Source organism: Hyperolius riggenbachi, chromosome 3 (assembly GCF_040937935.1).
Source record: "Hyperolius riggenbachi isolate aHypRig1 chromosome 3, aHypRig1.pri, whole genome shotgun sequence".
In the NCBI taxonomy this organism is placed as follows: Eukaryota; Metazoa; Chordata; class Amphibia; order Anura; family Hyperoliidae; genus Hyperolius; species Hyperolius riggenbachi.
The window spans coordinates 224,548,677-224,569,604 of record NC_090648.1 but is presented as its reverse complement, the minus strand read 5'-3'; the positions used below and the strand labels follow the sequence as shown (position 1 = coordinate 224,569,604).

Below are 20,928 nucleotides of genomic sequence, written 5' to 3'. Positions count from 1 at the left end.
TTAGTGGGTGTTTAGAGGAGAGAATAGATGTAAACAATGGATTTGGGAGGTGATCTGATGTCGGATCTGCGGGCGATCTATTGGTGTGGGGGGGTGATCAGATTGCCCGCAAGGGGCAGGTTAGGGGCTGATTGATGGGTGGCAGTGACAGGGGGTGATTGATGGGTGATTGACAGGTGATTGACAGGTGATTGACAGGTGATCAGGGGGGATAGATGCATACAGTACATGGGGGGGGGGGGGTCTGGGGAGAATCTGAGGGGTGGGGGGGTGATCAGGAGGGAGCAGTGGGCAGGGGGGGGGGGGGATAAAAAAAAAATAGCGTTGACAGCTAGTGACAGGGAGTGATTGATGGGTGATTAGGGGGGTGATTAGGTGCAAACAGGGGTCTGGGGGGTGGGCAGGGGGGGGTCTGATGGGTGCTGTGGGCGATCTGGGGCAGGGGGGGTAAAAAATCAGTGTGCTTGGTGCAGACTAGGGTGGCTGCAGCCTGCCCTGGTGGTCCCTCGGACACTGGGACCACCAGGGCAGGAGGCAGCCTGTATAATACACTTTGTAAACATTACAAAGTGTATTATACACTTTGTATGCGGCGATCGTCGGGTTAACATCCCGCCGGCGCTTCCGTATGGCCGGCGGGATGTTGCGGCGGGTGAGCGGCGCCAGGCGGAGGATCGCGTCACGGATGACGCGATCGCTCCGCCCATGCCCCTACAAGGACCGCCGCCATTTGTCAATACGGCGGTCCTTGCGGGGTGCACTTCCCGGCCGCCAATTGTACATACGGCGGTCGGGAAGTGGTTAAAGGGAACCTTAACTGAACGGGGGTAAAGAGTTTCACTTACCTGGGGCTATTACCAGCCCCCTGCAGCAGTCCTGTGCGCTCGGAGCCGATCTGGAATCCTCCGCTCCCCCGCTGTCACTTAGTTTAGTTTTTGACGACTCACCAGTCGGTCGGCCGCCATGCGTATTATTGGACGCATTCCCTACTGCAATTAGCGACGTTGCCGCATTCCGCACGCGTAGATATGTGGCAACGCGTATTTTTGTACGCGTTGCGGTCCGCAACAGCGCTAATTGCAGTAGGGAATGCGTCCAATAATACACATGGCGGCCGGCCGACTGGTGAGTCGTCAAAAACGAAACTGACAGCAGGGGACCGGAGGATTCCAGAGCGGCTCCGAGGGCACAGGACTGCTGCAGGGTGCTGGTAATAGCCCCAGGTAATTGAAACTCTTTACCCCCCGTTCAGTTAAGGTTCCCTTTAAGATGGAAATGTCAGTCAGGGATGAATCTAAGTGGCTTAAAGGATACCAGAGCCCAAATAAAGGTGAGCAATGGGGACAGCAGGCATGTATGGTGAGCTGACCTGATGCTCACCGCTCCCCCTGTTCTCCATTCTGCACACTCCGGTACCTGTAATTGCCCTCCAGCCCCGTCTTCCGGTCAGCTTGGTTGTGCAGCAGTACACCTGCGCTGGCTGGGCTGCATGTGTACTACAGCATACAGCACGCAACCACTGCTGGGAGCGCTCTGTGCATATATATATTACATATATGATGTTAGCACAGGCCTCAGAAGTGGTGTGACAAATTTTAACAATGAAAGCAAATGATTGAATATCTTTTTACTACTGTTTTTCAAAATATCTGCATTCTTATACATAGTCAATGACCTGCTAATGGTTACAGGTTAATGGCAAATGTATACTAATTTTCTGCAAATTTATACAGCTTAGAAATGTATCAACCAAATGCAGCAGCTGGCAATTTCCAAGCTGCATTATATTTGCATCAACTCTGAATTATGAGCATAATTTCTCTTCCTGACACTAGATGGCAGTAATAGTATTTTTTTCTGCTCACATACAGTATTTGCCTTAAAGGAATACTTAAGCCAAAAACAAAAAATTATATTTACTCACCCGGGGCATCCCTCAGCCCCCTGAAGCTGGAAGGTACCCTCGCAGCCCCGCTCCGATCGTCCTGTCCCCGCCGGCGGCTACTTCCGGGTTCGGCGGCAGCCGCCGACAGGCTGGGAACGCGGCTGATTCTCCGCGTTCCCAGCCGCTATATCACCCTCTATGCTGCTATAGCGTATATATATAAACGCGGAGAATCAGCCGCGTTCCCAGCCTGTTGGCGGCTGTCGCCGAACCCGGAAGTAGCCGCCGGCAGGGACAGGACAATCGGAGCGGGGCTGCGAGGGCACCATCCAGCTTCAGGGGGCTGAGGGATGCCCCGGGTGAGTAAATATCATCTTTTTTTTTTTTGGCTTAAGTATTCCTTTAATTAATGAAATCTGATTTTGCAGCTCAGTGACCACATCTTGAACTCTGTACATTTACTTTGTAAGAGCAAATCAATGTTTATCTTTAAGTCATTTAAATTTGCATTTTTTGGAAGGGTGTGTGTGTGTGTGTGGGGGGGGGGGGGGGGGTCTGTTCACAGTGTGATTGACATAAAATTGTTTTAGCATTGAAAGTTCAAATATTTTCCTGAAATCTGTATTAAGTATTTTTTGTCATTAGACTACAAAGAATGAGCAAAAGTCTTCCGACCTGTGTAAGGCCTGGTGCACACCAGAGGAGTTTTTCTGAGCGTTTTGAGTTTTTAAATCTGCTGCTAATGTTATCCTATGTGTCTGTGCACACTGGAGCAATGAGGTTTTGTAAAAAACCCCATAGCATTGCATTGGGAAGAGCTTTTGAAACCTCTAAAAGCTCTTCCCAATGTAATGCTATGGGGTTTTTTACAAAACCTCATTGCTCCAGTGTGCACAGACACATAGGATAACATTAGCAGCAGATTTAAAAACTCAAAACGCTCAGAAAAACTCCTCTGGTGTGCACCAGTTCTGCTTAAATAAAGAAAAATGGGTAAAATAATCTGCTAACAATTGAATGATGACTGAAATGATGCGGGAATCATTTGTACATATCACATTAAATCTGTGATTGTACGGTCTGTGAATGTGCAGTGTTGCTGTTTCATGGTTTTTGATGAGGTGTTCTGTTTTCTAGTTTGAGATCAGACAGCTGAGAGCACACCTTGCCCAACAAGACCTGGATTTAGTTGCAGAGAGAGAAAGAGCTTTAAAACTCCCACACAACTTGCAGAATAAAAATGGTCGGTTCAAGGTAATGGCAAACAGGGATTCTGATGAAGAAGCTACAGAGAACATTACAGAACTGCCACATGGTGAGTACAAACAGTTCCACCATATACAATGCTAAACTTCCCAAACACAGTATCCATATACAAAGGGACAATTGGCACTAAACAGTATAAATAAATGTGGCAGTGCTGTGTTCTGTTTTTCACATCCATTTTCGAGTACCAGTATACAATGTGAGGGGCTGTGGCATCTCCTGTGGGACCGGTTCCCTGAAAGCTTCTCCTCATATTCTCCTGGAGGCACCCTTTACTCTTGTCTGTTCTCATTGTTCAATTCAAATGCCCATGGGTTGCCCATCCCCAAAAATGAGATAACCCCAACAGATAAGCCAGCTATTGGATTGCTGCTCACAGTTTCCACATAACCCTTGTCTCAGCACTGTACTGACTACTTATAGATTCGACCATCAGATTGCTCCCTCTTTGATCAAATCTGACCAGAGAGGGATCAGTTGCTGCCAGTGTATTGCACACAGATTTCAGCATGAAATCTATTGGATATCTGTGCAGCCACTTCTGCCTGCCGGGCCCCCCAGGTCTCTCCCAGGTAATGAATTTCTCCCGGCCGTGGTGAGTGTGAAAATGGTACTTAGGCCCACCTCCTCCAGGGTCCCGTGTCTTCTCTCCACTGCCAATGGGGCACCTGTACCGTGACCCAGAACAAGATCTATTCAGCATTCCAGGACAATTGTTTTAATTAATTTTGGATGGAAATTGATCAAAATTACGATCGAGCAGCCACAATGCAGCATCAATCATCTGCCAGATATCTATGCCACAAATTGCGTAATATATGGGTACTTTAACATTAAATTAAACTTTCACAAAGAAAAAGTTTCACTTACCTGGGGCTTTTATCAGCCCCCTGCAGTCGTTCTGTTGCGCCCCCACCTCAGCTTAGTTTCATGGGGCACTGTGCTTGTGCAGCCCTGGCCGCGTGCGTCCTCGTTCGTGTTCCCCTGCGCAGGGCGCTCTTGCCACCGGGAAAACTAACGAGGATCCGCGCGGCCAGGGCCACGCAGGAGCAGTGGCCCACCGTTTGTCAGTCGGCAGAAACCGAAACTAAGCCGCCGTGGGGGGAATGGAAGATCGTTGAGGAAAGGCGCGGGCACAGGACGGCTGCGGGGGGCTGGCAGAAGCCCCAGGTAAGTGAAACTTTTTCTTTGCCACGGTTTAGGTTCACTTTAAGATTTATATGTGTAACAGAGGTCAGCCTAAATCTTTCACATAGGTGCTTACATTTCCTTTTATCTCACACCAGCAGGGACTAGTTGATTGTCTTCTTGTCTTGTTTCTTCCTGCAGCTGTTAATGATGTAGAAATGTTACAGTACTCCTGAAACTGAGATACAGGCTCAACCACTGTGCTGGGAGTATTCCATTATTCAATGACGGAGTAGGCAAATTTTTTTGGACAACAGCACTTCCTAAAAGGGAACCTGAAGCGTGAAGTATATGGAGGCTGCCATATTTATTTTCTTTTTAAACAATACCAGTTGCCTGGTAGTCCTGCTGATCTATTTAGCTGCAGTAGTGTCTGAATCACACCAGAAACAAGCATGCAGCTAATCTTGTCAGATCTGACAGAAATGTCAGAAACACCTGATCTGCTGCATTCTTGTTCAAGGTCAATGGCTAAAAGTGTTAGAGGCAGAAGTTCAGCAGGATAGCCAGGCAACTGGTATTGCTTAAGATAAAGATACAAGATAAATATGGCAGCCTCTATGTACCTCTCGCTTCAGGTTCCCTTTAACTGCTCCCAAGGAAGGGCTATTTGCCTGTTCCACTGGCTGTGGCTGTTCACCATCCTCTATAACAATAGGCAACTGTCCCTGTGTAGCTGGGTCCGTGCTTTTTGCTACTGCGCATGTGCGCAGCACGGACCCAGCCTCATACAGGGAGGACAAGAAGGAGGCAGCCAGGCGGGCAGGCGTGCGAGCAAGCGGCCGGGTGCACGTGGGCGTGCGGCGGGTGCGTGCGTGACGGGCGGGAACGCGGAGACAGACCTAGCCCGTTAAGGGCTAAGGTCACTAGTTATGGAATATATTCATTTGTGTTGGATGTACTTCTACAATTGTGGATTGTTGTAATCTTGGGATGTGCTTGCCCAGAATATCTCCGTAGTGTTGATCTGCTTCTCAATGTGGCTTTCTTATCAGCCTATAAACCTACAAAGCTCTAAAGAAATATTCTGTACATTCTCATGAGAAAGGGGTGATGCTTTATTAAATAAAACATTAAAAAACACAATTTGGAAACTCTGATGTGATTGATTCATTAGAAGTGTGATTTAAGCAGTAGAGCCACTGATCTATCGGTGACAAATAAAATAAATGTATAGATTATTATTATTGATTTATATAGCGCCAGCATCTTCCATGGCGCTGTACAACAGAATCTGTTTTGCTTTACCAATTTTTATTTTTTTTTAGTGTCTTTAAGAAGGATTATCTTATATGTGCAAAGTGAGATCTTTGTAAGCATGCAAGCACTGATTGCACTGATTCTAAGTTTGAGATCATTTCTGTTCCTTGCCAGTTGGTCAGATAAGAAATGGCGCTGTTTACAGACATTATTGGGTAATGTGATAAAGATGCAGGCATGGTGTGTGTGTATAAGTAAGCCTGGAACAAAAGAGATAAGACACATTTCACTGTTCTCATATGCTTCAGTGTAACCATATTGCTCCTAGAGGGGTGTTCTTATGTGGCAAGCGACTGTTGGATGCACTCCTTCCTTGACTAACTTTAGCCTAAACCAACATACTGCCATTAAGTTACATTAGTTATGTTGATTAAAATAGATAGGTAATATAATCTCTTACCCACCCTGTTTTAAAAGAACAGGCAAATGTTTGTGATTTCATGGGGGCAGCCATCTTTTTGGTTGAAAGGAGGTGACAGGGAGATGGGAGACACAGTTCCAACTGTCCTGTATCCTTATCACCCCTCCCAGTTGCTAGGCAATGAGAACAACCTCATCAGGGGAAAAATGCCCGGGCAGTTTTCTTTGATAGGGCGGAGCTTAGCGTCTGTGTAGCTAAAAATGATGCTTTGGTAAGAAAAACAAAGTTCTGATGCTGTAAAACTGTTAATGAAATACCAAGCGTTTTCAGTGCTGCCGAGTAGATTTTTAGTCAGGAGGTTCACTTTAATAACTCCAGTGACTTCCTTCTTCCAACCTGCTGTGTCAGTCTGCATCTGTGTGGTTTGCCAGGTTAGGATAAGTGCAGGCAAGCTTGGGTCACTTAGCTCTCTTCAAATACAGATTGCTTAAATGAACAAACAGAATTAAATAATCTGGCCTGCATGTTTAAGGCTAATTTCACACCAGGACGTTGCGTTAGAGGGGGCGTTAAGGTCGCATAACGTCCCCCTAACTCAACGCCTGGTGGTGCTGGATCTGGACGTCAGAGTGAGCCGCGTTGTGCAGCTCACTCTGGCGTCAGTGATGCCGTGATGCGCACTCTTGTGCGCATGCGGCATCACTTGGTCCCGCCGGCCAATCGCCGCACAGAGCGGCTGCTCCAGGAAGTAAACACTGCACGTCATAACGTGCAGTGCATATTAATTAGCCATGTGCCAGGCCGCTCTCCGCTCCTCCCCAACATTACTGAGCACGTGCAAGCAGTCTAACGCGGCTCAGCCGCGTCCAAAGTACTGCATGCAGTACGTTGTCTTGTGACGCAGCGTTACAATGTAACGCAACGTCCACACTGTGAACAGCCCCATTGATTTGTCATTACTGTGCGGTGGGCTGCGTTACAGGCTGCTCTAACGTGCGCCTGTAACGTCCCACTGTGAAACCAGCCTAAAAGCTCTGAAAGGAGTAGTTGGATCATATCATAATGCATATAAATTGAATGGATCATTGATTGGACTATAATCTGAGGATCAAATAATAATTATAAACCTTCTCACCAGAACAGAAGTAATTCAAATGCAAGGCCATTTCCAGCAGAAAGTATTTTTTTTTTTTTTTTTTGGTATTCTGCAGATTCATTGTATCCCTTTCCCCATGAGGAATGGATGTAAGCTGACTTTGCATGTCTAGTGTAGACCGTAACGGGTTCCACTAGATAAGTATCCCTACATGGTAACAACTTCTACCACAAATCATACTTTGTCTTTAGAGAAGTTGGGATACCTGTCACCAATCTCTGTAAGAGTCCAGATTATCTGTTTATGTTGCACTGGATGTACAGACGTCTCAATCTCAATTCTATAGGATAGGGATGCAAACAATCAAGAGTAAATTCCTGGAAACCAATCTACAGCATGAAAAGCATTCTTTCTGCTTGTAAAGGGTTCCTACAATGTAGCTACTTCTAATCTGTTAAGACATTTTGTGCACATATGGGCAACAGTATGGGGCTCCATGTAACCAGTTTGTTTGCATGTTTATTCCTTACTGACTTAAAGGAACACTATCAAACCAAGTGTACTAAAATGACAATGTACAAATAATGTCTAAGTAGCTGTGTAAACATTTTCCTACTTTTCATGTTAAATATCAGAGGCAAACTATTTAATTCATTGTGTGTAGATTTTAGCTGTTTGGAATGTCTCATTTGCAAAGGTATGGATCTCTGCAGTCTGACAGTCGCACAGACTTTGAGTAGAGTTCCTTTTCCCTCATTCTCATTTGTATGGTCTCTAACTAAGCTTTCTTGTCCTACGTCTCATTTACATGGACTCTGGGTGAGTTCTGTTGTCATGTGTCTCATGAACATGGATTTGGGCAGTCTTGTGTACATGGACTCTGAGTGAGCTTCTTTGTCCTGTGTCTTTAGTGCATTTTGTATTTCTATCAAGTTTACAGCAGAAGGTTCTAAGATTATTTACTTGTACATGGACACTGAGCAGGGCCAGATTTACCATAAGGAGTGCCTACAGGCGCCTGGTGATAGAAAGGTGTTTCACTCTGCTCCTTGAATGCCTCCCTCCTGAGCAGAGTGTAAATGAGTGGTTATTCACCAAACGCTCAGCATTCCACTGATGTGATCTCCCTTTAATAGGGGGCAATTTAATACTGAGGGTATCTTTGGCTACCTAATACTAAAGCTGGCCACTAACTGTCCAATTTCTAGCGAAAAATCGTTCGAGCGATCAGAAATTCTGATCGGACAAAAAATCGTTCACTACACCATCAACTAACCAATCATTGCTTCCTATCTATCACGACCACCAAGAAAATCCAAATTTTCGTTCGACAAATTCATTCGGGCGACATTTTTTTCACTCGTTCATAATCGATTGTGTCCACCAATGGAGATTATTTACAACCAATACGATCAGAATTTCTGATCGCTCGAAAGATTTTTTTGCTAGAAATTGGACCGTTAGTGGCCAGCTTAAGGGGCACCTTTTAGCTACCTATCACAGGCAAAGAAAGTAAGGGAGAAGTGACCGCTGGGCCAGCCAGCACACTTGTGGTGCGGTTCAGCTGGGGTTTGTAGGTTCATGGAGGGCAAAGTCTAGGGTGCCAAGACATCCGTGCCTATAGACTCCTTTGAGGTAAATCCGGGCCTGACACTGAGTGAGTGTTCTAGCCCTGCGTCTCATGTGCATCTACTCTGGGTGAATCTTCTTGTCCATTTTGTTGCATGTCCATGAAGTTTTTGGGTGATATACCTTCTGTGTTTCATGTACTTGTACTCTGGGTAACACCTTTTGTCCTCTGTTGCGTTTCCATGTATGTTGCATTAGATTCCTTAATGGACTGGACTGTAGGTAAGCTCTCTTGTGTCTCATATGCATGGAGTCTGGTGAACTTTCTTGTGTAGACATGTATTACAGGAACTGCCTGACTCAACCACAACCTTATGAATAGCTATCCATACCTGGATGTAGAGGGAGTGACTTCGCTAGCAACATTTTATCAAATCAATAAATAAATACAGCGTAATCGCTCATGGTATAAGCCAAAATACAAAAACAGTTTTATTGGTGAAGCGTACATAATTAACAGACCAATCAATTAAAATTGGCCATGTGTGAGCGCTCCTGCATGCCACACTTACTCCCACATAAATGAGCACACTCATTCACTCCTCCTGGTACCGAGACCAAGCTTCCAAATCTTCAGAGAGGGCGATAGAGCAATTCAGGTTAGTAAGGATAGCACTATTCTTCAGCTTGCAAGCACAGCAACACCGTGCATGTAAATCTCACCACCTGTAGGTCTCCTCCTGGTGTTGAAAGTACAGTCTCGATCACCATCCATCCACCTTCAAAGTGACACACTGTGGGGTATGTCCATATGGCTGCTGCTAGCATGCAGACTGTATTGAGGGGCACAGATGTGAGCTCTACCCGAACTGGATGTAACAGCTGAGCCAGGGAGCAGACGCTAACGCTGCGTGTATGCAAGGTTTTGCCCACGGGACTTTAACCTGCCCACCTATGCGTTACGTCCACCCCCTTGCAACCTTTGTCAGGGTTTGCACTTGTGTCTCTTGTGCATGAACTCTGGGTGAGTGAGCTCTCTAGTGTCTCATAGTCATGGACTCTGGGTGACCCTTTTTGTGTCTCGTGTGCATGGACTTTGGGTGATCTCTCTAGCATCTCATGGGCATGGACTTTGGGTGACCTCTAGTGTCTCATGGGCATGGACTTTGGGTGACCTCTTTAGTGTCGCATGGACTGTGGGAGAGCTCTCGTGTCTCATGTGCTTGGACTCTGGGGGACCTCCTAGTGTCTCATGTGCATGGACTCTGGGTGAGTGAGCTCTCTTGTATCTCGTGCGTGAGCTCTCTTGTGTCTCATGTGCATGGACTCTTGGTGAGTGAGCTCTCTTGTGTCTCATGTGCATGGACTCTTGGTGCATGAGCTCTCTTGTCTCATTTGCATGGCCTTTGGGTTACTTCTTTTGTCTCAAGTGCATGGACTTTGGGTATTTATTTATTGTATTTATAAAGCGCCAACATATTACGCAGCGCTGAACATTAATTTAGGTTACAGACAATATTTAGGGGTGAGATACAGCAATATGACAATACAGGATACAAGAAAACCAGATCACACATCATAGTATGAGTACCAGCTAATGCTTAGTCAGTCACTGGATGGAGCATGGAGATTAGGCAAGTTAAGTTCACTCAGATGCATAGCACGGGTTCACAGTAATGGAGGTGCAAGATCAGGTAGGACACAAAAGGAGGACCCTGCCCAAAGGCTTACAATCTAGAGGGAGAGGTAAGGACACGAATGGTAGGGGACCAGAGTTCAGCTGTAGGTTTAGAGCACTTGTGAGGGGTAGTAGGCCAGAGTGAAAAGGTGAGTTTTGAGGGCTTTCTTGAAGATGTTGGAGGGGGCTGCCCTAATGGGTGGAGGTAGGGAGTTCCATAGTGTTGGAGCAGCTCTTGAGAAGTCCTGGAGGCGTGCATGGGACTGGGTGATGCGGGGGGCGGTTAGGCGAAGTTCATTGGAAGAGCGGAGTGATCTGCCGTGGTGGAGCGATGGGAGCAGTGGATAATTCTGGCTGCCGCATTCATGATGGACTGCAGTGGGGCTGTTCGGGTCATAGGGAGACCAGACAGCAGGGCATTGCAGTAGTCAAGGCAGGAAATTATGAGGGCATGGATGAGGAGTTTGGTGGTGGCAGAGGTCAGGAAAGGGTGAATCTTACAGATGTTACGAAGGTGGAAGTTGCAGGACTTTGTGAGGTTTTGGATGTGGGAGGTGAAGGAGAGTGCGGAGTCCAGGGTGACACCCAGACAGCAAGCTTGAGAGGTAGGGGCGAATGGTAGTGTGGTTAACAGTGACATGCACATCTGGGAGGTTCGTGGATGGCCGGGGAGGGAAGATCATAAATTTTGTTTTGTCTAGATTTAGTTTCTGGAACCTAGCGGACATCCAGGAGGAGATGGCTGATAGGCAGGAGGAGACCTTTTCCATGATAGTGGTGGATATGTCAGGGGTGTGGAGGTAGATCTGTGTGTCATCTGCATACAGATGATAGTTAAAACCGATGGAGGAGATAACCTTGCCAATGGAGGATGTGTATAGGGTGAACAGTAGGGGGCCAAGGACCGAACCTTGGGGGACTCCCACCGAGAGGTGGTTGGGGGTGGAGGAGGACTCATTGAAGGCGGTCGTGAAGGAGCGGTTGGAGAGGTAGGATGAAAGCCAGGACAGGGCGAGATCGTGAATGCCCAAGGACTAGAGGGACTGGAGGAGTAGGGGATGATCTACTGTGTCAAAAGCTGCTGACAGGTCAAGGAGGAGGAGAATGGAGTATTTACCTTCAGCTTTAGCTAAGGCAAAGTCGTTGACCACTTTGGTGAGAGCAGTTTCGGTTGAGTGGGCAGGCCGAAATCCAGATTGGAGTGGGTCTAGCAGTGAGTTGGCATTGAGGTACTGGGTCAGGCGTTTGTGAACCAGACGCTCAAGGAGTTTTGAGGCAAAGGGGAGGAGGGAGATAGGACGGTAGTTGGAGGGTAGCGAGGGGTCGAGTGAGGGTTTCTTGAGCAGGGGTAGTACAGTGGCCTGCTTGAAGTCTGTGGGGAAGGTGTCTGTGGATAGGGAGAGGTTGAATAGGGTAGTGAGGACTGGGGCCAATTCCGTGAAGTGAGGCTGGAGTAAATCGGAAGGGATGGGGTCAAGGCGGGAAGTAGTGGTATGGGAAGTCTGCAGTAGGTGGTTGACTTCCTCAGTGGTAGTAGGAGTGAAGGATGTGAGGGGAGGATAGGGTGGAGGAGGAGCTGGTTGGGAGGGGGTGGGAGGTGGAGATTGGATATTTCCTGGCGGATGGAGACAATTTTGTTGGTGAAGTGGGTGGCTAAATCTGTGGCAGAGAGGGAGGAAACGGAGGGTGGGGGGGTGGGTTTAAGCAGGGAGTTGAAGGTGGCAAAAAGACGCCGGGGGTTGGAAGCTTGTGCTTTGATGAGCTTGGTAAAGTATTCCTGCTTCGCATGAGCAAGGGCAGTGTGGAACTGCAGCAGGTTGGTCTTGTACTGTAGGAAATCCTGGTTGTCTAGTTTTTTTCCATTTCCGTTCAGTGGCGCGTGTTTTCCTCTGGAGGATGCGAGTATGGGTAGTGCGCCAGTGCTGGGGGTTAGGGGGCCGGTTGCGGCGAAATATTGGTGGAGCAGCTTTCTCTAGGGCTGATGAGAGTTTGGCGATACTGAGCTGCAGCAAGATTAGGACAGGTTAGGGTGGGGAGAGTGGAGGAGAGGGCATCAGCAAGGACACTAGGGTTGAGCTTGCGTAGGTCTCGCTGCCATCGACCAGGTGGGTGGGTGGCTAATTTGGAGGTGCCTTCCGTGAGGAGGTTGAAGATGAGAAGGTGATGGTCTGAGGCAGTGGCGTAGCTAAGGAGCTGTGGGCCCCGATGCAAGTTTCACAATGGGGCCCCCCATGCACTCTATACATAGCAATTGAAACGGCGCACTAAAAGCTGCCAATGGCAACTACAATGTCAGAGGTGCAAGAAGGGGATGGGGAATAGTTTGTTAATAATTACCACTATTCAAAGTATATATATAAATGATTATTATGAGCACAGGACCAATATAGAGCTAATACTGTAGTTGAGGGACGGCCATTCGGGGCCCCTCTGGCCCCGATGCGGTCGCTACCGCTGCACCCCCTATTGCTACGCCCCTGGTCTGAGGGTGGAAAGGGTGCGATGTCAAGGTCTGCAATGGTGGTGGATTTAGTCAATATAAGGTCGAGAGTGTGACCTGCAGTGGGGGTGTTGGCGTGTTGTACAAGTCCAAGTGAGTTGGCAATGGTGAGTAGTCGGGTCACAGCGGAGCTCTGGGCTTCATCGATGGGAATATTGAAATCCCCAAGGATGATGGTGGGGAGGTCAGAGGAGAGGATGTGAGGGAGCCAGGAGGCAAGGTCATCGAGAAATTGTGGGGTGGAGCCCGGAGGGCGGTATAAGACCGCAACAATGGCAGGGAGGAGGTGGTAGAGGCGGATGGTGTGGGCCTCAAATGATGTGAATTGTAGAGAGGTAGGTGGTGTGAGGACACGGAAGGTGCAGGATGGGGAGAGGAGCAGACCCACCCCTCCCCCGGTCCTGTTGTCTGGTCTGGGGGTGTGACTGAGGTGAAGCCCCCCCGTAGGAGAGGGCAGCCTCTGCGGCAGAGTCAGAGGGGTGAGCCATGTCTCAGTGAGTGCGAGGATGGTGAGGGATTTGGAGAGGAAGAGGTCGTGGACTGCTGTAAGTTTGTTGCGGACGGATCTGGCATTCCAGAGACTGCAGGGTAGGGGGAGTATGTGTTTGTGGGTGGGATGGATGGAAATAAGGTTGGAGCGAGGATGGGTGTTGAGGTTATTTGTGGACAGAGGGCTGTGAAGTGTATGAAGCAGGTCAGCAGGGGATGCTTGTCTGGCAGCAGGCTGTGGCCCAGGATTGGGTGATATATCACCAGCTGCAAGTAATGGCCCATACTCACGAGTGACATTTGTCGCCGCAACACGCGGCGCGCGCGTGTTGCGGCGACAGGTCGCCCGTGAGTATGGGCCGCCGCACGCGCGCGCACCCTGAACTGTCGCCCGTCGCTCATGTCGCCAGGCGATTGAAACTTTCAATCGCATGGCGACAGTAGCCGCTGCCCCCCCGCCGCAACTGTCGCTAGTCCGCGTGAGTACGCGGATTAGCGACAGCAACCTCCATTGAGGTTTATGGAGCTTCCGGCGGGGGGAGGAGGAACGTCGGCGACAGCTTCCGTCTCGCCGCTGGTCCCTCTTCCGCGTGAGTACGCGGAGGGACCTGGAGAGAAGCTGTTGCCGGCCTGTCGCCCACACGCTCACGTGTGCTGGCGACAGGCGATTTTTGCAGCCCGTGAGTTTGGGCCATAAGAGTAGGAGGGAGAGAGTAAGCAAATGTGAATGGGATTTAAATGTTTGTGAGGTTTTTGAGCTGCTGGAGGGAGAGAGAGATTTCAGGAGAGCTAACAGCTCATGAGAAGCTGAGTAAGGTGAGGAAAGCAGAGCATGTGAAATGAATATGGAGTGTGGTACATTGGGAGGATGCATATTGCAATGCAACTTGTAGATGTTTGCAGACAGGCAGAACATAAGAAAAAGTGCAGTAAACATGGTAATGGTCTCTGATTATAACCAGGAAGTTTCCAACCACTAAACAGTTTAAATGAGTATGCAGTTAGCGCAAGGAAACCTGTGTAAAGAAGCAGAGTCTACTTGGCCGTGCAACATATGTCCAGCAGTGGCATTTTTAGCAACAGCATTGGAGGCAGTTGTGGATGCAGAGTAGTTTCCAGCAGAGTCCTGTGGCTGTTGAATCCTGTTTGAATTCCTGGGTGAATTCTTGGTAAGTTGTAAAGCACTTTGTAATAAATGGCACTTAGGAATTAAATGGCACAAGTGACCTAGGCCACGAGTGACCAAGTTCCATCGCTTAAATAGGTATGGTAGCTGCCATGGCTGAATTGGAAGTGATTCTCAATTAGAAATTGGGAAACGAGTTCAGCTGAGGATGGGAGAGGCTACCAAAAAGCAGGCCTGCTGCAATAAATAATTACTGCTCACTGGGCCGGAACACAAAGGATTCACAAATGTAATATGGGAATTTACTAACACTGCTGAACTACTTAAATTTATATTAAACAATCTTAGTAGCAATGTATGCAGCAAGCGTACCAATTAGCACTCTTGTGTCTCGTGCATGGTCTCTGGTTGAGTAAGCCCTATTGTGTCTCATGCATGGACTCTAGGTGAGCTCTGTTTTGTCTTATGTGTGGACTCTGGGCAAGTCCTTTTGTCCTTTGTTGTGTGTCCATGTATGTTGTGTGAGATCCCTCCATTAAAGAGAACCAGAGATGAAGCAACCTCATGTATTTTACCTTATAAATCAGTGGGAACATGACAGTAAACACCTAATCTGCTCTTTGTTACATTGTTCTCTGTTTAATTTGCCTGTTATCACCTCTAAGATAAGAATCCCGACTAAGCAGTCGGTCTGGCTTTGCTACAGAATAATTATAGCTGAGACTGTGTTCTTTGCTGTCTTCAAGTCCAAGCCTGCCCCCTGCTGGCTTTGCTCAGGAATCATTATAGCTGAGTCATTATAGCAAAGCCAGAATCAATGCTCAGTCCGGGATTCTTATCTCAGCTAGATAACAGACACTTTTAGCAGTGAGGATGGAACAGAGAGCATGGTAAATGTTTTCTCTAATGTTCCCACTGATTTCTATGGTAAAATACACAAGGGTGCTTCGTCTCTGGTTCACTTTAACTGGACTCTGGGTGAGCTTTCATGTCTCATGTGCATGGACTCTCGGTTAGTTCTCTTGTCTACATTTTGATATCTGGCATTGTGGTCTAAGATTGCAAAGGGGCAAGAGATTCCAGAGGCTGTTTAAGGGCTCCTGAACTGTGTGTGTGTGTGTGTGTGTGTGTGTGTGTGTGTTTCTCCTGAATTTTCTTTTAGGTTATATTTTCACACCTTGTCATAAAATGCCTTTTAACCTGCTGAGCGGTCTGGACGAGCTCAGCTCGTCCAACACCGCCAGAGGCTGCCGCTCAGGCCCTGCTGGGCCGATTTTTGTCAAATAAAAAGCAGCACACGCAGCCGGCACTTTGCCAGCCGCGTGTGCTGCCTGATCGCCGCCGCTCTGCGGCGATTCGCCGCGAGCAGCGGCGAAAGAGGGCCCCCCTAGCCGCCTGAGCCCTGCGCAGCCGGAACAAAAAGTTCCGGCCAGCGCTAAGGGCTGGATCGGAGGCGGCTGACGTCAGGACGTCGGCTGACGTCGATGACGTCACTCCGCTCGTCGCTATGGCGACGATATAAGCAAAACAAGGAAGGCCGCTCATTGCGGCCTTCCTTGTTTATTCTGGGCGCCGGAGGCGATCGGAAGATCGCCTTCGGAGCGCCCTCTAGTGGGCTTTCATGCAGCCAACTTTCAGTTGGCTGCATGAAATAGTTTTTTTTTTATTTAAAAAAAACCCTCCCGCAGCCACCCTGGCGATTTAATCAGAACGCCAGGGTGGTTAAACCCCCAGCAAGCAAGAAGATACTCCAAATACTTTTGATAGTACCCTTTCCCCTACTTTTTGGTACTTCAATTGCAAAATGCTTCAGTTATTTTAAAGAGAATGAAAATTATCTTCTAAGTGATAACTCAGGAGAAAAAGTTAATTGTATATAGGCTAACGTGTGTAAGAATTGGCTTGCTATTTATTGGATTGGAGTGTACCCCAGACGTGAAGCAAACCAGTTCTGTTGAAACTATATCTATATATCTATAACTATATCTGGTTGAGTGACCGAGGTGTTTTAAGGGTAGCGGACGATTTCTATTTTGTTTTGTTTTTTTCTTCTGTATCAATAAGTGATGCAATGGATAACACCAAAAACCTGCAACTATGCAATGATTTTTGTGGGGGCAGGAGAATTTGTCCATAGAACGTCTTTAAGCCATACAATCCACAACAGGGCTTGGTGATGTAGCCGGAAAAAACAACAACCTATCACTAGAAAACCATTTTGGAGTTCACTCCATGCGTTTTGAGAGTCTGCCACATAATGTTGTGCAAAGTTGAACTTTTTGGTCATCATTGGAAATGTGATGTTGAGCAAGCATGCAGCCAGTGGAGTCAGACAAGAGTTATAGCATCTGACCTGCATGCTTATTCTGGGCCAGCTACTTAAAGTATTGCGGCAGAGCATCAGCACAGAAATCGGGCAGCTGGCTTTGTAAGTGATTGATTGAAGATGGCATCCTCCATATTCCTCTCACTTCAGCTCCCTTTTAACAGGAAAAATCTAGAAGTCATGGCTGTCTTTTTCTTGAAATGGCCTAGCCAATGCCCAGACTTCAATCCAACTGAGATTTTGTGGCATCACTTGAAGATTGGTGTGCAGCAGGTGGAGCAGTTCTGCCTCCAGGAATAGGTGAAATTCCCAGTGGCTAGACGTGCCAAGATAATAATAATAATAATCGGAACATTTATATAGCGCTTTTCTCCTGTCGGACTCAAAGCGCTCAAGAGCTGCAGCCACTGGGACGCGCTCAGGAGGCCACCCTGCAGTGTTAGGGAGTCTTGCCTTGAACTCCTTACTGAATAGGTACTGGCCCTAGCCAGGATTCGAACCCTGGTCTCCCATGTCAAAGGCAGAGCCCTTAACCAGTACTCTATTCAGCCAGTGGCTAGACGTGCCAAGATAAGAGAAATGCCCCAAGAGACCTGCAACTTTAAATTGTAGTAAAAGATGGCTTTACACATCATTGACTCTAGGAAGTTAATATTAATGCACTCCCATGATTTTTTTTTTTTTTTTTTTTTTTTTTGCTTGATCTTTGTTTCTGTCTGGTGAAGGGGGTTAGCTTAAATCTGATGTATACATCATAGCCAATGTAAAGAGTTTTGTGTTTTTTTACACAAAGTGCTTATTTCCAGGTTGTAACAGGTCAGACACAGAGTATGATAATACTTTTGTAAGGCGCTGTACAATTACTGCTCAGGCTGGCCATTTTCTTTTGCTAACTGTGAATAGTCTGTCCATGCAGGAATGATATTTCACTTATATGTATATTCTGGTGGTTGTAAGCAATGTTGGGTCCTCTGTCTTCTCTATGTCAAGCTGTGAAATATCAACCCATTTTTTTTTTTTTATTAATTTTTTTTTTTTTTTTACAATATTCATGTGTCGATTTAGTCATTGTTTGCCTATTGTGTTGCTTCTTTGTGGTGCTCTTTAACACACCTAAATGATAGGCATGCAAGTGATGATCCCCAGATCATTGGCTGTCACTGTGGCAATGAAAGGGTAGGGTCGTGTAGTTCTGTGTGGTCATGTGTCAGTGAGTGTGAATTATAGATGAAAATGATGAAAAGATTGAACATCAGATAGCTCTGCCGCTGTGCATGCTTCTTGGTGTCTAACAGCCCACAGCTACACTCATTCCAAACACTCACATTAGCTCCCAGCCCTCCCCTGACTGGAGGCAGTTCAGCCTCAACACGGCCAAAAAAGCTTTTAAAACCCAGCCCAGATCAGGAGAGTAGACTTGTTCCGTCTCATTGTCAACTTTGATTGTCTTCAGGATGCAGAGAAGTTAGAGTCGGCGGTTTGGGTCATATAAAGTGGAGAAAATGTTGAACGGAAAACATCTGTTTGTTTCACCTGTAAACCGCAGAGTGCTGTAGAGAGCCATCCGTGTTCCCAGAGGAGTGTGGGATATATGGCTCTCTGGGAAGTGGGAACATTCCTGAAACACTGCTGCATTTACAGCTGATAAACCACAAGCACAGAGGGTAACACTCTGTTACCAGTACCCAGCTATTCAAACATCCAAGCACTTAAAGCTGATAAACCACAGGCATAGCTGATAATGCTTTTTACCAGCATGGAATTCCTGAGTCACAGTAATGATTTCTTACCATCTTCAGTTCAGGGAAAACTTAAGGGGTTTCTCTGCCCAGGACATAGGTGCCTTACTAAGGCATGGGAGAGTCTTAAATGCCGTATATGGAATAATCCGGTGTATTTATTTCCTGCCTCTATATAGCACAGTTGCATTACCCTGCACTTTCAGAGCCCATAGAAGTGTGTCTCAGTGTAAGGTCCTCATGGCTGATTATACTTGGATGGCTATGAGGTGGTATATTTCTAGTGTCTTCATAACCTCATGTTCTGTCCCCGCTACAGTTGATTACTGCTGCCACTTGCCCCTTTTATTATATTATTTGTATAGGGTCATCCTATTTAATGGTATTGTAGAGTACAATACAAAAAGTACCATGAATACATTCCTAGGTTATGCACCGTACAATGAGAAGATCCAACAACACAAGTTCAAGGCTTACATACATAGCTAATGAATGGCATGTCAATATTCAGAAATACAGGTATATGTTCATATACAGTGGGTTGCAAAAGTATTCGGCCCCCTTGCAGTTTTCCACATTTTGTCATATTACTGCCATAAACCTGAATCAATTTTATTGGAATCCCACATGAAAGACCAATACAAAGTGGTGTACACGTGAGAAGTGGAACGAAAATCATACATGATTCCAAACATTTTTTACAAATAAATAATTGCAAAGTGGTGTGTGCATAATTATTTGGCCCCCTTTGATCTGAGTGCAGTCAGTTGCCTATAGACATTGCCTGATGAGTGCTAATGACTAAATAGAGTGCACCTGTGTGTAATCTAATGTCAGGCCCTCTGTGAGGGCCTCAGAGGTTGTCTAAGAGAATATTGGGAGCAACAACACCATGAAGTCCAAAGAACACACAAGACAGGTCAGGGATCAAGTTATTGAGAAATTTAAAACCGGCTTAGGCTACAAAAAAGATTTTAAAAGCCTTGAACATCCCACGGAGCACTGTTCAAGCGATCATTCAGAAATTGAAGGAGTATGGCACAACTGTAAACCTACCAAGACAAGGCCGTCCACCTAAACTCACAGGCCGAACAAGGAGAGCGCTGATCAGAAATGCAGTCAAGAGGCCTATGGTGACTCTGGACGAGCTGCAGAGATCTACAGCTCAGGTGGGAGACTCTGTCCATAGGACAACTATTAGTCATGCACTGCACAAAGTTGGCCTTTATGGAAGAGTGGCAAGAAGAAAGGCATTGTTAACAGAAAGCATAAGAAGTCCCGTTTGCAGGTTGCCACAAGCCATGTGGGGACACAGCAACCATGTGGAAGAAAGTGCTCTGGTCAGATGAGACCAAAATGGAACTTTTTGGCCAAAATGCAAAACGCTATGTGTGGTGGAAAACTAACACTGCACATCACTCTGAACACACCATCCCCACTGTCAAATATGGTGGTGGCAGCATCATGCATCTCTTCAGCAGGGAGAGGGAAGCTGGTCAGAGTTGATGGGAAGATGGATGGAGCCAAATACAGGGCAAACTTGGAAGAAAACCTCTTGGAGACTGCAAAAGACTTGAGACTGGGGCAGAGGTTCACCTTCCAGCAGGACAATGACCCTAAACATAAAGCCAGGGCAACAATGGAATGGTTTAAAACAAAACATATCTCTGTGTTAGAATGGCCCAGTCAAAGTCCAGATCTAAATCCAATCGAGAATCTGTGGCAAGATCTGAAAACTGCTGTTCACAAACGCTGTCCATCTAATCTGACTGAGCTGGAGCTGTTTTGCAAAGAAGAATGGGCAAGGATTTCAGTCTCTAGATGTGCAAAGCTGGTAGAGACATACCCTAAAAAGACTGGCAGCTGTAATTGCAGAAAAAGGTGGTTCTACAAAGTATTGACTCAGGGGGCCGAATAATTACACACACCCCACTTTGCAGTTATTTATTTGTAAAAAATGTGTGATTTTCGATCCACTTTTTACATGTACACCACTTTGTATTGGTCTTTCACGTGAAATTCCAATAAAATTGATGCAGGTTTGTGGCAGTAATGTGACAAAATGTGGAAAACTTCAAGGGGGACGAATACTTTTGCAACCCACTGTAATAGAATTACAGTGGAGCCAAGAAACAATGGGAAAGACCCTGTGCATATACATGTCATTTAGGGCACTAAGTTGGGGAGATTTTGATTTGGTTGGTTGGGACAGTGTTTTAAGGGCAGTTCGATTAAGGCTGTGTATATACAGAAGTGTGTGTGTGTCTATAGACAGTATCTCACTAAAGTGAGTACACCGCTCACGCTTTGTAAATATTTTTATATCTTATCAGACAACACTGAAGATATGACACTTTGATACAATGTAGTCTGTGTACAGAGGCTTACTTGAAAGCCATGCAGACCAATTTGATGCTGTGTCCGACGTGACCCACCCCACCTCTT

At 46.7% G+C, this 20,928-nt stretch overlaps 1 protein-coding gene across 3 annotated transcripts in view; it reads left to right on the top strand.

Annotated features, from left to right (window-relative positions):
• The window catches only part of TMEM266 (transmembrane protein 266), a 108,624-nt gene that overhangs the window by 84,175 nt on the left and 3,521 nt on the right, over window positions 1-20,928 (top strand). For all 3 annotated transcript variants that reach the window (XM_068275849.1, XM_068275846.1, XM_068275847.1), the window contains exon 8: window positions 3,023-3,200. In XM_068275849.1, coding sequence (XP_068131950.1) covers window positions 3,023-3,200 — 178 coding nt within the window. The remainder of the gene's footprint in view (window positions 1-3,022; window positions 3,201-20,928) is intronic.